The 22,947-nt window shown below is 34.7% G+C and overlaps 1 protein-coding gene across 6 annotated transcripts in view; it reads right to left on the bottom strand.

The window, feature by feature from the left end:
- The window catches only part of LOC590159 (piezo-type mechanosensitive ion channel component 1), an 88,642-nt gene that overhangs the window by 47,131 nt on the left and 18,564 nt on the right, over positions 1-22,947 (bottom strand). For 4 of the 6 annotated variants that reach the window (XM_030975754.1, XM_030975756.1, XM_030975751.1 and 1 more), the window contains 8 exons: positions 9,469-9,537; positions 7,455-7,466; positions 5,211-5,438; positions 3,098-3,358; positions 2,383-2,521; positions 1,400-1,611; positions 813-961; positions 49-204 (listed from right to left, as the gene is read on the bottom strand). In XM_030975754.1, coding sequence (XP_030831614.1) covers positions 49-204; positions 813-961; positions 1,400-1,611; positions 2,383-2,521; positions 3,098-3,358; positions 5,211-5,438; positions 7,455-7,466; positions 9,469-9,537 — 1,226 coding nt within the window. The remainder of the gene's footprint in view (positions 1-48; positions 205-812; positions 962-1,399; positions 1,612-2,382; positions 2,522-3,097; positions 3,359-5,210; positions 5,439-7,454; positions 7,467-9,468; positions 9,538-22,947) is intronic. The other 2 variants (XM_030975755.1, XM_030975753.1) reach the window with 1 other exon arrangement.

A 22,947-nucleotide genomic window follows, 5' to 3' on the forward strand; every position in this document is an offset into this window, starting at 1 on the left:
AGGTGGTCACTAAAGCAGGTTTGACTGTACAATGGAATTCTTCCTCACCGGTATCCATCCCTCTTGATCTTGCTGATGGAGATGAAATGTGGGTGGAAATAATGAAGCTGGATCATAACCAGGATGATGAAAGCCGTCGGTATGAGCAGGTTGATAATAAGCATGCCCAGGTCATCATACTTTTGGAGTCCCAACACCGCAAGCCTGGAGAAACACAATGAATAAAGACATACATTAAACTTTAGACCCAACATTGTTCTTCTACAATGATCAAAGCCTTTCAAGAGAGATAGAGTACCGCCCCCCCCCCCCAAGAAAAAAGAGAGTATGAATGGATGCACATATAATAAATTTTGAGCAAAAATGCATAGTTTTTAACTTTAGACTACGCCTATACAAGACGTTTCAGTCGGTACATTATCAAAATTGCTAACAGTGATACTATTACTTTAGTAAAAAAAACTAAAAAGTTTCCAAATTTGACAAAGCTGTGTCTTCGTGGCGTTCAGCTGGGCGCAGAATAAACACTCAATCCTATTCATTAAATATTGTTGTTAATACAATATATACAAGCTTTGTGATGCATTTATTTCCGAGAGGGAATAGGCCTAAACAATAAAAGGTCTTTTAAAATGTATCTACAAAGGGTTTTGATTAAACAACGTATCTCTCACTTAGTCTCCAATGGGTCAAATTTGACAACTTCAAGGAACGAGTCACCCAATCTCTGAACGGGGGAAGTATAGATGATAAATTTTTCCACCGCATCAAAGAGTTCAAATGGAAAGAATAAAACTGAATGTTATACATACTCCTCTTCTGTGAAAAAGGTGTTGTTCGTCCACAAGTTGCGGAGATCGGTGAACTGGTAGGTATAGATCATGCAGAGCACCGCTGTGGAGTAGAGGACTACAACCCATCCAAACACTCGCAGGATGAAACGGAAAAGAGTGAATGAGAGCTGAAGAGAGAGAGAAAGCAAAGAGACGTATGTATATTTGATTAGCCTAGCATTGAGCCATGAACCTTTCTATGCAGTACCCAGGGTCTCTGTCACAAGGCTATGCTAACTATGTGTTTGATCATAACTTGGTGTAATTGACTTTGCTCTACAGAATATTCCATAAAGTGAGAGATAACTCTTGTAACAAAATTGTTAAATATATTACAAAGTTGAGAGTGTAGTTGTAGTCCAGTCATTCTCTCTGCTGTGGCCTTCAGTCCTGATGTTAAAAAAGTTCCCCAAAAATCTATCTTAAAAAAAAAATTTCAATGAAGATGTCGAGCAGAATTAAGGACAATATGAAGATGATTTTGAGGATATCAGCAGCCCCTTAAAGACTCCTGATGAGGAACATGAACTCATTTGAATTTAATAAATTAATCTCAACAAACTCACCATAAAGATGTTGAGTAGGATCAAGAAGAGCAACATGTAGATAATCTTGAAGATATCCACGGTCCCTTGAAGACTGATGATGAGGAACATGAGGCCGCACAGCAGGATCCAATACTTGGCCAGAACCGAGTTCAGAGTCAGACCTAGGAACGCCATGGTGTTGCTCTGCCCGCGTTGTAGATGGTGTCCATCAATCCCATCAAGCTCCGTAACTATGTAGCAGAAAGAAGAAAATGAAGCACGAAACAAAGACATTAAAGGCCCACTGCACTACTTGTAGCTACTTGCGCCCTCTTACAACAAACAATGCCTAATCGGTGACCATTGGTCCCCCATGATCCTCTTTTTCTTATGTTAACTGAGAGCTGAGTTGATGAGATAACCACCTGTCCAGTGACCTTGCAGGGCGCTCTAATCCCTCCTGTAAACTATGGCAGATAAGCTATAAGAATGAGAACTTCAGAATGGGACTGTTATGGTTTGTTCACATATGCAGCAGTCGACCATGGCAGTCTGGGCAGATACTAAATGAATGGTCAGTAGGGATGAAAAGAGGAGCTGGGCACAACAACGGTCCAAAGCTCACTAATCTATGTGTCACAAGATACAAAACTGTGAAGTACAGTACGCTCGAGTACGCTGAAATCCACCCCCGCCTTAGTAAATTCCTATGGTTTACTTGGCTATATATATATGAACAAGTCTTTACAAGGTTATTATTATTGCTTTTGATGATTAACTTACGCTGTTCACATTGAGGTATATTTTATATGTATTGTAATTTGTAGGTTTATTTGCTTTTTCTTTTTGATTTGTTTAAGTGTAATTGTTTATCATTGTATTTTGTTTGCTATAGCACTTTTAGACTTTGGTGGTAAGTGCTTTATAAGCATCGTGTTTATTATTATTATTATTATTATTATGATTATTGTTTGTCAATCTGGAGATGGAGAAAAAGTTGACCCATAAGTTATTGCACTTACTCATCACTTCTTCTTCTGGACCTGAGAAGATAACACCGAACGGTTGGAGGACGATGCCTTCATCTACGTTGTGCCTACGAAGCTTCTGCTCTCTCAGGAATTGACGTAACGTCAGCCAGAACATCAAGGTGAATGCCATCTACACGATGGAGAAATCAATATAAGCATAACGACAAAGTTATTAGAAAGAGAAATTTATATATTTTACTTCTTGAGTCTGTGATTTAATTTGGATTATTAAAGTTATCTTGATCTACATTGGAATATTGTATTGTTAATTTGAATGACAGTCTATAAACAGACAATTGTTGAGATGATTTTAGCAAGACTTTTGAACATTTTATTCTACATTTTCATCACAAGCTGAATTTTAAAATAAATGAAATAAATTTATATCTTCTAATATATCAAATCTCACAGTGATATCTCTATATATTTATGTCAATCTATTGATACCTATGATAGTTCAGTCAAAATGTATGAAGACAACCAAATGAAAAGAAAAGACGCAGTCTATTAAGGTATTAGTAGTCTTATATCCCTTTCTATTAGTATAGGATGGTTTCAGTGAATAACACAATATTATACATAAGATATGAGGTTTTTCTATGCAGGTGGATGCTAAATCAGACTTAACTGTAGATCATATAGATTACCACAATCTCTACCGTCTTGACTAGAACTGACAACAGCCACATCGCTATAGCCGACTTACCTCAACAAGGAGTGGCACAAACGGGTACTTGTAATGCTCGAGCCCAACTTCTTTGAGATCGATGACGCCGACCTTCTCAGGCAGGTCTGTCTGGAGACCGTAGATGAAGGTGACGATGATGATGGCTTCGGCGTAGAGGACCAGGAGCGGAGACGTGTAGAGGCAACGGTTCCTGGTGGTGCTGATGGGCAGGATCCAGATGAGAAGAGCCCAGAGCAGGAGCACGAAAGTGATCCAGCTCAGATAGATGATGCTCCAGGCCTAGGGATAGTACGAGGGAGGGATACATGAATTAGGAGTGCAGGAGAAACAGGACAGGATGGAGCTGTTGCATTGTATTTCGCTCGAAGAGCCAAAATCAAAATCCTAAATCTAATTGCAAAGAGGATAATTCTTCATAATAATAATACAAATTCTGCTTTTATATAGCGCATGATACATCTCTGATGTATCTAAGCACTTTACAGGCAGACATACAGCAATATCACAATACTGAAATTAAAATGGAGCATTCGTTATTGAGTTTTGCCATTATACAACTTCTCAGATGTGTATTCTTGTAATCAACATATAATTAGATATTTATCTTAAACAGAAAAACAGAAGAAAAAAACGTATTACAGCAGAGACAAATCTGGATAAATACCTCATTTTCCTCTCTTCTGAACAAAAACTTGGCAAAGAGAAATTTAGGGTCACTGAAATCATTTATAGATCATATTAAACGTTCCTCCTTGCATTGATTCCCCAAGAACTCATTAGCGAGCTAACATATCTCATCAAGTGTAATTACATAACAAAGCAATTAACAAACAATTATAAACAAATGGACACAACAAACATATATATATAGTGAGTTCACAAACATATAGTAACAGGTGCTTGTTGGTTAAAGTCACTATGAGAACACATACAAAGTATAAACATACAAAGAACAGAAACATATATGGACTACAAAATACATTACCACAAAACAAGCACTATCTAAGTTTAGAAAATGCCAACAATACTGGATTTCATATTTATTGCCAGATTCTTTTTTTTTAATGTCATAACTGCTCATTCTAGTTATTCATAAGAATCATATATCAACAAGATCTTCTAAGATAATATATGTTTAATGGGTACAATATAAAGCATCATGCTTTGCATTTAAATTACCATTACTTTTAGGCAGACATGGAGTAGTAGTTAATGATTACAAATACCAAACTTTTTTCTTCAATAAAACTTCCAAAATGCTCTGATTTCAACCTTATTCTAAAAATATTTCTCTAATTGTAACCTTCTTTACCATCATCATGATCAGCATAAAAAGATGCCTTTGTTGTAACTTTTTTTTTGGTAAAAGGAAAGGGATAAATTGTCAAATTAGTATAATTGCTTATATATTTATTACAGGCCTTTTAAGAAGAACCTAGGAAAAAGGAGCTAGAAAGAGAAAATCTCTTCCCCACTTACTGCACATGTAGTACAACAACACTGTACTTAACATTTTCTGGAAGTTGCAAGAAAACTATTTTAATCTAGAAACATTGAAATAAAAAGTAGGCAAATGTATTGGAAACATATACAACGTACAAATGTACGGGACAATGCAACAATTTATACATAGCTTTAAAAAACTCAATGAGGCAATATACTGCACTATCACAGACATAAAATTATAGAGCTCATGGAAAGTTGATCAGAATACAACCAAAATTGTTTTCAATGATTATAAGTTGTAAATTGTAAAGCACATGGAGAGGGCCTACGGTCCCGAAGTGTGCTATAGAAGAACAATATATTATTATTATCAAAAGAAATAAAATTCTTTAAATCGTGAATGCTTATCTCTTTAAAATCATTAAATGGCCTAAAGACAGCATATGGATTTTTTTTTAGGAAACTTCATCACATAAAATTAAAGCACAAAGAACATCAATGAACACACATTGGAACAAAAAGTCATTTTGAGACAACTGAATAAAACCACACAACTACAAAGAATATAATTGGTCACAATGAACATGTAAAACAACAAAAAGAAAACTATACCCTTGGGAAAATGACTAATATTATATGAAGTTAGAATATAAAAGCTACAAGTGAAATGAAGATAATAAATTACCATCATAAGAACAAGTCCCACGATATAGCTCTGTTTGGTCAGGAATCCCAGGAAAGAGGTAAAGGCACTCATCTTGTGCGCCCCTCTCTCGTCCCCGCTGGTAGGTACAGACTCCGCCCCTGTGGCCTCGCCCTCTCCATCGGTAGCTGGGGTGGTTTCCTGGTGGGCCTGCTGTTGGGCGGGGTCCATGGTCTGGTAGGAGGTACCTGCACCTTCCGACACAAGATGCTGGAAAGGGAAAAGTGATACTGACTTGATTAGGAGACAGAGGGACAGGGACATCTTGTTACCGGTATTATATTATATTTACCCATTTTGCCTGAGGTTAAATATACCATTGAGAAATGTAATACAGAAGTCTTGAATATGCAAATATACACCCCTGCAGTGCGTGAATTTGCTTTCGGTGAAGTTGCTTTTTAACATTTCTTCCCAGTGAATATAATCATCTAGTCCATTTATATGCATGACACAAAGTAAGAAATATAGTTGTAAAATACATTTCATAAACCTTTTTTTTTCTGACAGGAAATAAGCTGGAAATGCATTTTAATATCATTCAATTGTTATACTGTTTTAATTTCAGTTGTATGTTCTGCTTTAAAGTATCAAAATTCACTTTATTAAAAAGTTTTGTTGATGTCGTTGTAGGATGTGTTGTATATAAATGTTGTATAAAAAGGTATACAAGAAAATTGGTTGGAGAAAAAGACTGATATACTGTAGCTTCAGTCAAATACCGCTGACATATCTGCAATTAAAGATAAGTCTGAAATACGCATTTATATATAGCATATTTGAAATTTGCATGTACTTCTTCAACAAATAAGTAAATGAAAGATTGATGTTCTACTGAATTTCCAAAATGTTGAATAAACAAAATATTTCCTTACTGGCACCATACCCTGACTCAAACCAGCTAACTCATGTACTGGGGCTGAATATAGAATATGGGATGCTTAAAGTCCCTACTTAATAAAGTCCATATAATAATGCTTACTTTAAAAGCATACAGTATATTGTCTTTACTTTACATGCAACATATGCAAGAAAATCACTTTAAAGCAGCTGAGAAAAAAATGCAAGACAAAAGTAATTTCATTAATAAATCAATGATGGCAACATAAATATAATCCAGGCTGTTACTGAAAATCATACTTTTTAAAATACCAAACGTATATCACAACAAAGAGCATACATAAATGTACATGAATTTAGTTTATATATAAATATAAATGTTCATATAAAATGCATTGATTTCACAGCAACAGGACATTTTACACACAGTAAAAGAGGTTAACTTGAAGAATGCATCACTCAAATCTTATACTATAGGGTACTTATAAGAATGTTACTCAAGTTCGGAAATGTGGGAGTGAAAACATGTCTTCCAATTTCTCTTATGGTGCATATTCTGTACATTGAAGATTGTATGGACTCAGATGTATATTAACCTCATTTATTTTGTACATTATAAAGCCCCCGAATATGGGAAAAAACAAACAAAACAAAACAAAAGCAACTGCCAAAAAATGGCATCCCTTTATAGTGATGTACATCTCTTTTACAAGTCTAGTGGTTGACCAACAAATACAAAATTACACTTTCTCCCGTAAAAAAAGTCATGATTAATTGTATCAGAAGTTAATACAAAACATGAAATTCCTTCGTAAAACAAGGATTCAGAAAAGGGCTTGGGGTTTGTGTTTATCTAAATAGCAAATCATATTCTTATATTGCAAAGGATTTTAAATGACCAATCATTCAATCATTAATTTTATTTCACTGAAGTACAAAAGCAAGCTATAGATAAATTATACAGATCCACACACACATATGAGCACACATGATAGACATCAAGACATATGAATATAAAAGCAAATGAAATGGAATACAAAACCTGCATGAAATGGAGTTGACTGCAAACATATTATTTCAATATTTATTTTTAATATATATAGGTTCAATTTTTTTTTTGTCTAGTGGTTTGAAATGGGAGCAAATCAGATCTGTCTGCTGGAAGCTAGAAGGGTCATGTGACACCTTTTGGGCTCTGAACAAGGGGTTGGGAAAGAGAAAGCAATGGATCATAAGCAATGGAAGCACAGCACAGCAAACAAAGTGTAAAATACAGCACAAAATCAGGCAAGCATCATGCATGATTTATAAAAGAAAAAAAGAAGAAGAGAAAAAAAGAAGAGAAAAGGCATGATGGGAAATGTATCGAAAGACGTCCACACAAACCTCTTCTGTCTCCTGAGAGTGGTCAACCGCCAGGTGGAATTATGGGTAATGAAAAGAGTATAGTCAATTTGGGTAGAATAGATCATGGAATAAATACATAGATCTACAATGATCATAATGATGTGATCGCACCACACACATATGAAGGTCAAGTTATATACGGGAAGTCTTTTAACTATTTAAAGGGGATATTTTAATTGCAATCTAAAAGTTAGGACCAATAACATTTGTACATAATGTAGGATTGGGGAGTTTATCTAATAATGAATGTATCTTTCTTTTAAAACATTTAGGTTAACTAGATTTTTTAACTTCCATAAATTCAGAGCTAACTTTCATGTATGTAAAATTCCTGTTTTGAGAAAGGCTGACTACGGTAAACAGATAATATCTAAACTATATGCATTGAGCTTGATAAATACAATAGCTAAATTCTACTTTTAAATCTAAATGTCTATATTAAGATTGAAGATTCAATTATCTATTTCCTATCTAAATGTGAAGTGAATTAACAGGCATACTATGAGAACAATTAATTTTTGAAGCAAAGGAGGAGAATAGAGATTTTTTATATAAACAATTATTGTTAATTACAACTGCATATAAAAAGATGCAGTAAAAATGAAATGATGTCAGAGTAAATTCATGCATTATCTATCAATTTATCTTTTTTACTCAACAAATAAACACTAATTCAATAAATATTTCAAAAGCCTTGTTAAGCTTATGTAATCAGTCTAATTAGATAAAACATTTAATTACAAATGACATGCATACCGAAAGTGTTACATTTACGTGAATACCATGAACCGTCAACATACAAGAACATTCATTCTGCATTTTATTCCCTAATACTTCTGGCTACAATCAATTTATGAACTAACTCAGATTATTGGTTTAAGATTAAACATTAGATTAAATTGTTAATTTTATGATGAGTAATTCATCTGCCCAGAGCAAGAAAGATGTTAATTCAAATATCTTTTTTTTTTAATTCACAGAGTTAATGCCCTTCTGGCTCTCTACAGACAAACTCTTGAACAGTTCAGAATAAATTACAATAAAAACAAAACAGGAACATGATTATGGTAATTATGTTTAAAACATTGTAAATCTCGCACTTCTAAAAAATCAGTAACTGCTAGAAAATTTTGTATGCAAGAAACATTGTTAATTAATTATGCAACTTGCCCACATTTATATTTAGTTTTGATACTTTTATGTTGCAAAATAAATGCATCACTAATCTTTTTACATTAGTGAAATAAAACAAAATTTCTCTGAATAGAAAAAAGCATTTCCACAATATTCTATGTCCTCTCAACATTTTCCTGACTTTTTTACATAAGAACTGTAATAAAAGTAGTTTCTTTTTCAACAAAGTTATTGGAAAGACTCATCAGAATATCAATTTAGTCTTCTAGTTTCTACTCAATCAAGACATCAATATTCTCTTTTGTATTGTTGTTTTGTAAGGATTGAGCAAATCAAATGCACAGCTAGATGATTTCTAGTTTTGATTGAAAATAAATTTGCACAGAATTGATGAGTAGATATAAACAGAGATGGCTTTTCATTTATGGAGGAAAAAAAAGAGCTATCATTTGAAACGGAATAGCCAAATTACACATGAAATCAAATACAAATTTTGAGAAAAGAAATATTACAGCAGGTGAATGAAGAGATAAAATTGGAAATTATAATGGAATACCGCTGAAAAAACTAGGGGGAACAAGACCCCCCCCCCCCCCTCTCCAAAAAAAAATATGTATATATACAACAATGGCAGAGTGACATTTAAAAAATAAAAATTTTGAAAAATGTGAAAGCAAGAATTCTTGTAATTCTTTGATGAAAACTTTCTTTGTAGAAAGTATAGAAATATGTGGCAAATTATAATCATCAATTACAAATAAGGATTATGAATTATGGCTAAGGCTAGTATAAATAGGATGAACACCGTGAATTTAATAAAATATCTCTTTAATTTAATAAACCTAAATAAAAGGATTACCTGTTTTTCTTCTTTCCCAGATTTCTTTCCCTTCTTCTTGGGGCTCCTTCTGACAATCTCCACATATTCCTAAGAAATAAATAAAAACAAACATTTACAGATAAAAATCGGTATCAAACATAAAACATTAAAAAACAGAGTGGATTCACTTGTACCGGTAATTAAAAAATTTCAATGCAATTTTTAGTGAATGATACAAGTGATAAGATAAAAATACTTTTAATTTTTTTTTTTTTTTTTAATATATATTTTTAATGTCTTTCCATTTTCCTGTTTCCTTTCAATGGAAAGAGAGTAATATGCTTCAACTTAGTATAGTTAACATGTGGATTATTAGCAATTGTATCAATGAATGGCAAAGATGTGAATTAAAATGAGTTTATAAGATGATGTTAACCCAGATGAGCCAGCTCGTTTAATATGGTCCACAAATGCTCAGAAAATATGAATATGAATTATGAAGCATATGAACTACAATGTATATATCACGCCCCACCAAGCTTAAAGCATGATAGTAAGAAATATCATCCGCTGAGAACCAGGAGGGCGTTAACTCATATATTTTTTACTTACATGTACATTCAATGCTCTTCTGGCTGATGATGATATCTTGTCTTTACTCAATACTTCCATATAGGTTACATACAATGGCATTTTTAACAGTAAGTGCAAACACTTGGGCGAGGTTAGATGCATGGTATACCTTGGTATAAAAGTTCATTTAGCTTGTCATGTTGCTATAAATCATGTTAATCACATTTTTAATATATTGTGTTGCTTGACATGCTTGTAAATGTAATATCATGTGGCATTGATGCAAATTCACATCATGCAAGCTGTGATTAAAATGCTTTTACATATAATGTATAAATGAACATTTACTGTAAAACACAAAATGAATTTAATAATTAATGTTGTGTGAGCATTGAAATACCTGTGAATTACAAGTAAACCTTTAAACAACATTCATTGAAAATTATTAACACAAAAAGCCCTGATTTTCCTGGTGTCAAACTCCTTCGATAAGCTCACAATTCAAACTGTCCAAAGTTACATATTTGTGTCTACCGGTACCTCCGTTTCATGTATACAAATTACATAAATTCTAGGTTGCAAAGCACATCATTAAAAGGGAAGGGTACAACTGATTTAATACATGATGTTAATATCATCTGGTGAGAGCCTGAAGGCAGCTGACTCTAGGAAAAAAGGCATCAATTCATCGCTGTTTTCACGAAGTGACGGTAGTGAAAAAAAATTGCATTCACTTTGCGTTACGATTTTCCTCACTACCGTCACTTCGTGAAAACAAGGACGAATTACTTAATGCTCTTCTAGCTTTAAGGAAAGGGTATGATGAATACAAATCATGAAAATGGTATTAAACACAATTGAAATTTGTATAAATGATACTAATATACATTGTATGCCGGTCCTTTAGCATTGTCATTTTTCTGCTTACTTTATAATACAAACTTGGAGTGCCTTTCAAAAGACAACATATTCTTTCACTAGTGAAATTTTCAAAGGCACATATTCCTTCTACTTTCGGGCCAAAGATGATTTTTTATATTTTTAAACTTGATAGGTGTCCTTTAATGAACAGGACAAAATAAAATCTCAGATTAACAAAGAGAAAGGTGGAGGCTATATTTCTTTAAAAAAGATATTTACCATTGAGAAAATTGGTATAACCATTTTGCATTCAATTTCCTTTAATTCTACAATATTAGAAACTTGAATAAAAATCATATCCTATAAATAGAAACCATCACATTTGATCAACCAGAATCCACTCTTCTGTGTTCCACAATTGCTCCCAATCCAATGAAACAAACATGTACCATCTCTGCTCATTTTCATCCTTTTACATCCCCTGACTGTATCTGCCCTACATTTTCCTTTGTAATTGCCATCAAACAAATAGGAATGAAATATTCCAAAGAGAGTGGGTGGTGGGGCGCACCTTTCTTTAGGTATTGAATCTGAAGAAAATGGCTTTGATAATTGTGCATGTGTACACAATAACCCTGGTTTATGGACTTCATATAAATGTTGCAGTACATTTACTAGTTACATATTTCACAAAGTCAAGCAATTTCTTCAGGTAGGTTGTTTGCTCCCCTTAAATAGCTCAATCATTTGACACTAACTAAATACAATTAGAACTAGGCTTGTTGAAGAAAAAAAAACATTGTAAAAGCTATGCCATAATTTTTGACAAAATGGATTGAATCTAAAGTATCTGACTGTTCAAATATTGATTGACACATGATACTAAACATGTGAAATAGCTGATTACCAGACTTAGAGGTAACAACTGCATGAAAGCATTCGGAAACCAGTTTTATATCCTGCATGAACAACTTTGAAAATACCTTTCCTTTTCATTCACTCACAACAGTTATCTATTCAGACTGAATTTCGTAGAACAGAGTACACAAATACTCCTTAAAGGAACTAATCACTCCCAGGAACAAATCTGAATCGTCAGTAGCTGATGTAAAACCATCCCATTAGATATTAGCATGAGATTTATGTAGAAATTACACACTCTCTACAGAGGTAAAAAATCGGAAGCAAGGAAACAAATTGTGATTTCAATCAAAATCCAATAAATTAAATAAATTATCTATTGAAAGCACTCAGTAGACAAGGTCTGCTCTTTACGGAATGGAACAAAATCGATATTTGCTCTCACCTCACATTACGTCCATCTCAACTTAAACTATTCATATTTACAGCATATAAATCATGGCAAAAAATCCAGCACTGTTATTCAACCCAAACGCAGCAAAATAACTTTTTTATCTCTTCCAGATCTCAGATAAGACAATATCAATCACTTTTTTAATTTTAATTTTTGAAACCTTTATTGATCCATATCAAACAGCAACTACCGACGACGCATATCATGTACGGAAAAAAAGTCCTAATATTTACTTTGGTTGGGTAATACGAATGCCATATGTTACAATTTGGGAGAAGAAAGACAGCTGCTTTTCAATTCTAGCTGAAAATTCCAGGCTCATGCCTGATCAAAAAAAGCTTTTTTATATTTCTGTGGCACAAAAAAATGCAGACATGAAGGGAGAGATGACCCCTTCTGTACAGTGTACCTATTTTTATTCAGACATTCAAAAGGACAAAAGCCAGTCAGGCATCAACAATGATTTAGGTGAAGGCTACATGAAAAGGTCTTGCGATGTGACATAAACTATATTTGCTTACATCAGTGTAAGTGATATTTGACTCTGCTCATGTGTCATTGTGCAACGTGTAGCACTCTATGAATTGCATATAATCAAAAGGACTGTACTTATACAGTGTAGTTTCACATTTTCTTTAATAATACAATGTACTTGAAAACAGGAAGTCATTAAATCATTTATGGCATTATTTTATGATGGCAGTGTAAAATCGAAAGTCATACAATAGTTATGATTATACACATGCTTTTTGTAAGCAGAACCATTAGTGATTGGCAAAATAACAGATTTAACTCTGATGTGAATATTTGTTGAAACAAAGACATATATTATTTTGTACTGGACATAAAGTCAAATTAAAAAAAACAAAAAAACAAAGAATATGTGTTAGAGAGATATATGTCTTATCAAAGGGGGTGCACGGTGGCTGTTGAAGAAGCAACAAATTAATTACAGTGAATACCTTCCATCAGTCGAAGTCCTAATTTTACCCAGGACTGAACACTACATTCAACTCTTATCTGAGTCCTATACATCAAACTAACACCTGATCGAAAGAAACCTAAGCCTTAATTCCTTGATGAAAGATATCCCAGAGCATACATCAGAGAAAGCAAGGGGCTGTAATCCTAAAATAACTGTAGACCCCAAAATAACTAAGGGTAGCTTACTTGTAATAATAATGGCTCATACTTATTTGGTTAAACCAAGAAGATTATTGTTTATAGATGGATGTTAGTGCACAGCTGGGATTCACACAAGTAAATATTTAACTATACCATGACACCTCCTTATTTATTAAATACTGCATCAAGCTTAGATTTTGTGTAGAATACGGACCTATCTCTTGTAGTACAGACTACAGAGCAAGGTATACATGTAAAGCCATCTTTCTCTAGATATAGGATTAAGAGGGGAAGTTTACCTTGGCAGTATGGGAGGGGGTTGGAATAGAAGAGTCTCTTCATTTCATTTTCTTATAATGGGCTGCCAGCATGTGCCCAGACTGAATGCTATCTACTGAAGATAACATGCAGAGCTATGACAGGTGATAAATAATGCAATTATATTTCCTAAAAAATACCACACAAATGACACAAAGTCAATTCATGTGATCTCTTTTTTGTTTTTGTTTCACACGTGGGCCTTGAGAATTTGATTTCAAGTGGATTCAGCGCCTTACAAACCTCTTGGACCTTCTACAACTCACAACATGTTTGCAATAAAAGTAGGATATGAGATGGAAAATGTGCCAGCAGATCTTTAAACTGTTATGTGCCTGATGCACGGCAAAGGTCGAGACGTATCATTAGGCCCGTCTTCACTCTCTCAAGATTGCCAAATATCCAGCTATTTGAACTATCCTGATCGAAACTATCCAGCTAATTTGCGTTTCCATTAGACCGAAGTAGCAAATTAGCTGGATAGTTGGTCGGGATAATATCCCAAGATATCTCGGTCTAGTTTGCAAAATATCCAACCATTTCTGAACTAGCGGGATGGTTTGCGACAGTCTTCATTAGACTGAAGTCCGGAGTCAAATATCCCGATCCCATCATGCACAACGATTTCCTGTTTTCCGCTGAGCAGTATAGATCGCATGTGCACCAGGTACAACTAGTAAACACGGAAAACCGGAAATCGTTGTGCATGATGGGATCGGGATATTTGACTCCATACTTCGGTCTAATGAAGACGGTCGCAAACTATCCCGCTAGTTCAGAAATAGTGGGATATTTTGCTAGAGCGAGATATCTTGGGATATTATCCCGACCAACTATCCAGCTAATTTGCTACTTCGGTCTAATGAAGACGCAAATTAGCTGGATAGTTTCAATCGGGATAGTTCAAATAGCTGGATATTTGGCAATCTTGAGATAGTGAGGACACGCCTACTTAGAGTATTTGCCAGCAAGAGACACACTATCAAATACTTATTCTACTCTGGAAGAGTTGTGATGAAATGCGACCTGTTGTGGCTTACTGACCTGAGCAGTTTCTCCAAGCATGGAACCAAGAGAGTTTCCTTTCATTGACTGGATAGATGACCTTAATGAAACCTTTGACTGACCTCACATATCATCTCATCTTCCAACTCAATCAAGCAAGGAGTTAATAGCTTAGACTCATTTATTAGATGCAATTAAGTAGTGACCTGCTGTGTGTCTGTATATCATACCTGGCTAGAACTCAATTAACAATGCAATATCCTTTTGATAATAGCATCGCCATCGTAGAGGCGAACCTTGCTGCAGACAACTTAATATTATACTGACAGCACTTCCAGGTTTAAGGTTACAGAAAGGGAACTTTTAGTGTTGGGATAGAGATTAGAGAGTCAATTTCAATTAAAAATACAAGTCTTTTGATAGTAGGTTCATATAGGTGAACCTTATTTCAGAAATCTGAATACTTCTAGACTTGTCAAAAAAACAAAAGAAACAAATATGTGTTGGGGTGGAGAGTTCAATTCAATTAACAACGCGACAGTCTTTTGATAGTCAGATCACAGAAGTAAACCATATTTCAGATTTGTTTCTAAATCATTACTGAAGGCACTTTGAGATTGCTGTCATGAAAGCAATTAGAATTGGGGTGGAAAATCAATCTCATAGCCAATCTACTTCAATTTTTTAGAAAAATGCATTTGTTTCTAAATCATTACTGAAGGCACTTTGAGATTGCTGTCATGAAAGCAGTTAGTATTGGGGTGGAAAATCAATCTCATAGCCAATCTACTTCAATTTTTTAGAAAAATGCATTTTTCTAATCACGAAAGTGGCCACAAATAAGTCATCCCCATAAAGAATTAACCTGGATTCAATCAAAACCCATTCCAACTCAACTTCTCTTCATCTAAGTCAAGGATATGCTTTCAGAAATTGTAAAGTTGATGGTTTCATTCATAATAAAAACCTCTCGCTCGGGTGTCTATGAATTAATGACCTTGCGCGACATGATATACTTGCAATTAAGCAGATACACAGCTGGTTATTGATTAAGAAACGTTAAAAACCCATCAATCTCACTGCAACCAAGAGACGATATCCGACAGCCCCTATCCCTGTGGCCAATTAGATCGATCCACTTGAGCACTTTTGGTCACGGTGAGCAGAAAGCGTGACTGAAGGTAACAAATATTTATGCCTATCCAGCATCGATCTTAAAATGACTGTGAGAGAATGTGTCTTACTGTCACTAGGGGAGCAAACAGGTTATTTTTTCAACACTTTCATCATACACTTGAATCTATATTGTAGTGTAAAATTACACTTTTTGTATATATTTCTTTATTATTTTCTTTACAAAAAGTGAATCATACCTGGTGCAATTTTTATATTTTTTTCTCATGAAAGGAGTTGAGGTTACTTCTCAGTTTACTTGAGTAATCGTTTGCTGTCCAAACATTCTTTTTGTAGTCTCCTTAGCTAAATCACCTATTATTTCCATTGGCTATCAGTATATTTTTGGTTTCTGATATTTACATGTATGCCTTGTATGGTGTGAGGGGCTACTCTGCTACCACAGAATTGTATTCAACAACAGAAACTGTGCTGGATTATGCGAACATTACAAATATATATTATCTTTTTATGGTCAGTACTTGCTCTTGACCTACACACCCTATAATAAAAACTAATAAATGAGAAAAACATTATTTGCTATAGTATTTAAAAAAATGACATTTTGATATAGCAACCATTAAACCATTTTAACAATCAAATCTGATTCTTAATAGGAGTTCAATATTCAGGACTTCATGGAGTTAAAGTTTTTTTAAAACTTGCTTTAACAAAAGATTTAGTCACCCTGTGGCATAGGTAATTGTACATTAGATTGAGTGTGCATTCAGATAAGAGCTACTGTACCGGTAATGCCTGATTTTGTCTTGTATATTATATAGCCCTACTTCATATGCCTGAAGGTTATACATCCATGGTATTCATTTCAAAGTTTGTCTGAGCGTTTTAATGTCTCTACGTGCCTTCTTGACAGAAACCAGCCAATGCTGTAAGACCAGCCATCAGTAAACCATGATGAAATAGTCTGTTTGGATCCAGTAGTGCATTAACTCACATAGTCTACAGAGTTAACGCCCTACTGGCTCTGAACAGACATCTGATCCATCGTGACTGTGACATCTAGACGGAGACATCAAGGATAACATACCCTGATACATATCAATTTCATTATGCTTTACACGACACACCTGGAGGGTGTTTCACAAAGATCCTAAGTTGAACTTATCTCTAAGTTGGACTTAACATATATGGAAAGCCATTAGCCTCTATGAAAATATTTTGTAAAAGTTATTTTAAAAGGTATAAAATGTTGATTCAAATCATTCATATTTTCTATTATCAAGGAGATTTCATGTTATTGATGTGGAATTTATAAAAAGTCTAAAATACTTGAATTTTCGCTTTTGAATATATTTCATTTTAAGGCTACAAATGGCTCTCCATAATATTTAAGTCCAACTTAGAGCTAAGTTTGACTTGGGATCTTTGTGAAACGCCCCCCTGGGATGTATAATGGGTGCCCAGACAATCATGTATAGAGTTAAACATGTACCTGTCTTAGGCCACCTCTTTATAAAGGCAGGGATATGTGACCTGTCTACAGTGGTCACTAACTTGTTTCCCTTGAGAAAGAAACATAAGCTTTTAAAACCTGTCTAGAAAGGCCACCTGTCTGCAGTAGTTCCTCTGTGTTTGTCTCTTGATTTAAGGAAGGAGATACTCCTTGATTTAAGTTAATATACATGTACATGTAGGTTCGAATGTACACTTTAACTGTATCAAAGCTGATTCTCACTCTTCCTCTTTAATTTATTCTCAACAAGGCTTGGCAATATACACTATAATAAGTGATTCAAATGATTTTCTCCTCATCATTTCATGCACTATGTAAATTTTGCCCAATAATCAACATTTCTCTGAGAGGAAAAGATGATCAAAACAGTACCGTAATCATTATTCGTATTATCATTGTACAAATCAAAACATGTATCCCAGTTGATATTACATAGTATGTGTTATTGTGCAATTGTGCATTTTATGAAATGCAAAAGATTTAGTGCAAAACTCCAAGTGTAAGATTGCAGACCTCTTAATGGATCCTTGAGAGTCTCACTCTCGTGGTATTGCTACTTAACAAGCTATCACATGAACGTCTCATACACTCATAAAATATAATACAAGATAGTTGCTGGTAGATTCTTACACAGAAACAAGCCACCCTCAGGTTATTAGTCTGTCATTTATGCAAAACCACTTACCAGACAATGGATGCCCATGCTGTATTTAGTATCCATTAACAATAAAAAAAAAAAACACTCCTCAACCTTCACAATACAATACATTTAGAATGTCAGATAGTTTGGAATGTTAAATCTTTGAAATATTTTTACCAAATCATTGAAAGATAGTCCATCTGTTTGGAGGAAGAAGGGCATTAACTCTGTGTAAAATGATACAAGTTAATGCCCTTCAAAAACAAACCATATGTGTGGTAGCTCACGGAGTTACAATTGAAATCCATATATTACAGAGTAGCAAACTACGATAATCAATCAAATGTTTGCTTTGGAGAAAAAAATTATAAAAGTATGTAGTGCTCAGTGCATATCACTTCTAAGTTTGAATTGATTCTTAGTCTTACTACTTTCAAGGAATACTTTTGTGTGAGAAACTTTCAATTTTGCTGATTATTCAAACTTTTCTAGGCTAGATGCCTCCCTCTTCCAAATTACCCCCAATTTCACAATTTTTAGCTATTTATTTTAGCTTCAGAAAATGTATTTAATTACAATTATTCTTTCACATCATATTGTTCACATTATAACATTAAATGCCATCTGTATTTCAGTGATGGCAGCTGTGCAAATTTGCATGCAATTGTAATTTGTTTTCTCCCCACATATCATTTAGAGTCAAAAATATAAAGTGTATTCTTTTTAATTTTAATTTTCATTGTACACTACATAAATGCTAAAGTTCAAAGGGGAAAAAACCCATATGCATATCGAATCTATTTTTTTAGAAACTAATAATAATAATTCAGACAGTATTTGTTTAAATTTCTTATCTTGATGCTCCAAACACTTTGGGATGTTTTTTTTTTATCAGATCACATACAAATATTTAATGGTACACAGTCTGAAGTACACTTCTAGTACAGTATCCGTCCGATGGTACCATGTAAAACAAAATGACTGAGATAATGAATTATAAACATGATTCTTCTTGATGATAAAATATGAGGAATATAATATTTCAGAGCCATTCAGAGCCATGCAGAGCAATAAACACTTCATATTTGGGCAAACTGCAGTAAAATGGAGAATGCAAAAAACATGTGTCGCATGCTTTTCAAATATTTCAAAATATTAATATTTTCTGCATTACTTATTACTTCAAATACTTCACAGAGTAAAGCTCAGGTGCAAACTTTCTATTATCATATAATAAATGCAGCGAGTGAGTTTTATTTTTCAACAATACGTGGAAACAAGTTTGGGATGCTGACTCATATACTTACCTTATATCTTTTACTACCTCCTAATAGGATTCTTAGCTCCCAATCAGACTATACAAAATGACAATAATGTGACGTCATGTAAAGCATGGAATATTTTACAGTCAGAAATTGATTTCTAGTAGTTAAATACCATCAACACTGCATATTTATTGAATGATGCTTACGGTGGGGATATATACACAAAATTTTGTCAATGGTTTTGCATTGACATACTTTCAGTGCTTAAGCCAACATGTACTGTATGCATGAACTTTGATTTGCGAAACCAGTAGCATAACAATATTTCAGAGGCTTACGTAATGATTGGCATTAAAATCTTTATAGACTTCTTTCTTATATAAATTATACACTCTTTGGAATGGTGGTGGTTATTTTACCTGGCTGCTAAGAAAGCATTAATGCTTGTAAGTAAGCAACCAGACGGCCGACGGCTTTAGGTCCTCTCCGAGGGACCTGGTGATGAGAATTAATGCCTTACCAAAGGGCATTAGCGCATCGCCTTGGTTTCGAACCCGGGTCACCGGGTTACGAGACCACTGACCACTGCTCTACCGACTGAGCTATCGCGCCTACACAAGTAACTACCGGTAATAAAACCACTACATCACAGAAGTATTACACGCATCTGTACAATTCATACATGTATGACACTACAGGTGAACAAACAGCACAAGACAACAAAAACAACTTCTTTTTTTCCTGGTTGAATAAAACAAAAAGATGTGTACATGTAGATCAGAGTTTAAAATATGTTATTTTGCTCAATCTTTCTTTTGAACATACATTTACACGTCTATTTCTTTTCAGTGATTGTGGGGTTGAGTTGGATTACAAACATGTAGCTAACCTGTGATGTTTACATTTGCAATCAACATACTTGGGTTGTTTGTATTTACTCGGATGTTGTTTTTTAGGTGTACCATATGATTTAATATCAAGTTTTACTTATTTCTTTATTCCTACAGTAGATTATGACTACATGTAGTTGTCTTCCATTACATCAACCCGGAGGTGTTAGATCATAGAGGTTCATGTCGATTATCATGCACTTCATCTTAAAGAGCTATTCAAAATTGCATACACCATACCAAAATTCTCATAATGCATTATTCCCATGCTGCATCAGTGTTTCCATGCCATGTTAAAGAACAAGGGAAACGCTCTCGGCGGTCTCGTCTGCATTACGCAATTCGATACGATGAAAAATTGAGGTTGGGACATTATTTATAGGTAGGGTGGCCCATTAGCAGGCCCCCAAAATTGAAATCCTCTGTACATAATCAGCATTTTGAAGTGAATATTTACAAAAAATCATCAGAAGAATTATTTACTATCAATTGTACCACGATCGATAACTTGAATGAAATATGAACAAATTAATTTTAAAAAAATATTAATTCTCATATTATGTTGTGAAAACATAATCTATTTCTACTGACCTTTGACCTTGTGACCTAAAATGTGTGTCATATGATTTGTGATACTTGATAACCCTTGGGTACAAGTTTCATGGAATTTGAACAATCAATTTTGAAAATATGCTAAAAAATTCAAAATCTTGATGTTGATGCCACAACATACATGTAGTCCAAGTCTGTTGACCTGAATTGACCTTTGACCTTAACTAAGTGACCTGAAATTCTACTCACATGATTAGGGATACTTGATAACCCTATAGTCCAAGTTTCATTGACTAAGAACTTATACTTTCAAAATTATATCAAAAATTCAGTTTTTGATGTTGACGACGCCGCCATCACCAGAAAAACGGGGCCTATGTCTCGCTTTTTTGCTACGCAGGCGAGACAAATGCTCAATTTCTATGACAAATTTGCTCTCAGCCAATCAAATGCCATGATTTCAGTAGCTTGTAACACTTATCGTAACTCGTTATTGATAACATGTTTCATGAAACAGGGCCCAGGGAAATCCTTACAAGATGGTTGTAGACAAGATTGTCCGGAGCAATCAAATCATGGTATCAAAATCATTAACTTGCCACATCAATTTAGTAGAAGCCTAGTTCATATCCTCTGTCTAGAGCCAGAAGGGCATTAACTCATATACTTTCACACATACACTGTAGTTAATGCCCTTTAGGTTCTGAGCAGATGATATTACATACCGGTACATTTTTTGTAGAGGCTACCTTTACCGGTACTTACATGTAAAAGCAGAATACATAGGGATTGCAGGCTACGTTAATTTTGATAGGCACAGGTTGCAAGGGTGAAATAAACTGTGTTAGGAACCCTCATGTACATGTTTCTCTTCACCATTATTTCCAAAGCTCTTGCATTATTAGTATAACTAGCAGGACCCGCGGAAATCCGCGGGATTCTAGAGGGGGGCGGGGGTGTAAATAGATATATAGAGACTGTCTAAATTAAAACCACCAAGAACTTTGCTTGCCATTCAGGCCATTAAAAAAATATACATGTTGAGCGTCCCCGCCCGATTCCTTTTTGGGGGCCGCCTCCTATTTTTTTTTTTTTGAAATTTTTTTGAATTTTTTTTTTTTTTTTTTGAAAGAAAAAAAAACAGCGTCCCCGCCTGCTTCCTTTTTGGGGACCGCCTCCTATTTTTTTTTGTAATTGTTTAATATTTTTTTTTTTTTTTTTTTTTTTTTTTTTGAAAGAAAAAAAAAACAGCGTCCCCGCCTGCTTCCTTTTTGGGGGCCGCCTCCTATTTTTATTTATTTTTTTTTATTTATTTTTTTTTTTTTGAAAGAAAAAAAACATGAAAAGCACTGCTAAAATGTATTTCTGTTTTTAAAAAAGAAAAAAAAAAAATTGTCTGCCGCCATCTTGAAAAATAGCCAGAGTGTCAGGGAAAATGTACGGAGCGGCCATTTTGAAAAAAAAAAAGAAAAAAAAAGGGCCTCCTCCTTCCCATTTTTCGAAAAAACAGGACGCTAAACATGTTTTTTTTTTAATTTGGCCTTATATATAAAAAAATAAAAAAACGATCCAACTGTACCTGTAGTTATTCTTTAAGCCACTGGAACTGCGTAGAGTTCCGTAGTGTGGCGTACCGACTACGCAGAAATTAGGCTGCATATTAATGGGAAAATAGTCCCTGCGTAGGTTATGCGTAGGCTGGCGTACAGGTTTGCTTAGGGTTGCTTACTGTGTAGAAAGCTTTTACTGCTTTGACGATCTGTCGTAGGGTAGCGTACTGTTGCGTAAAAAGGCGTACTTTCTGCGTCAAGTTTCTACGCCGAAAGTACGCGAAAAAAATTAAACATGTTGAATTGTTTTCGTTCATCTTGCGTACCTCTTTCCGTCCCTCAGCATATAGTAACGTAGGCCAGCGTAGTTGGTACGCAACACTACGCAACTCTACGTATTGACCCCACGCCAATTAGTGACCCGCAAGTGTCACAAATAAAGTATTAAAAATATGCTCATCTGACCCTAAACGCCTAAACCCCCCAAGCTTTCGGGGGTTTATGGCCCCTTGAAACCCGTGGACCCCACGCCTATATTGTATATACACTCAACTCGCCGCGATCTGATCTCTCCCCCCCCCCCCCAACTTTGAAGAACGTAACCCCCGAGCTTTTGGGGGTTTATGGCCCCTTGAAACCCGTGGACCCCACGCCTATATTATATATACACTCAACTCAGGACCCGCGGAAATCCGCGGGATTCTAGAGGGGGGGGGGGGGGCGCAGGCAAAAAAATTAAGTTTTTTCATTTCGGGGGCTCCATTTCAAATTTTGGGG

The sequence above is a fragment of the Strongylocentrotus purpuratus genome, unplaced genomic scaffold, assembly GCF_000002235.5.
Source record: "Strongylocentrotus purpuratus isolate Spur 01 unplaced genomic scaffold, Spur_5.0 spur5_scaffold_8, whole genome shotgun sequence".
In the NCBI taxonomy this organism is placed as follows: Eukaryota; Metazoa; Echinodermata; class Echinoidea; order Camarodonta; family Strongylocentrotidae; genus Strongylocentrotus; species Strongylocentrotus purpuratus.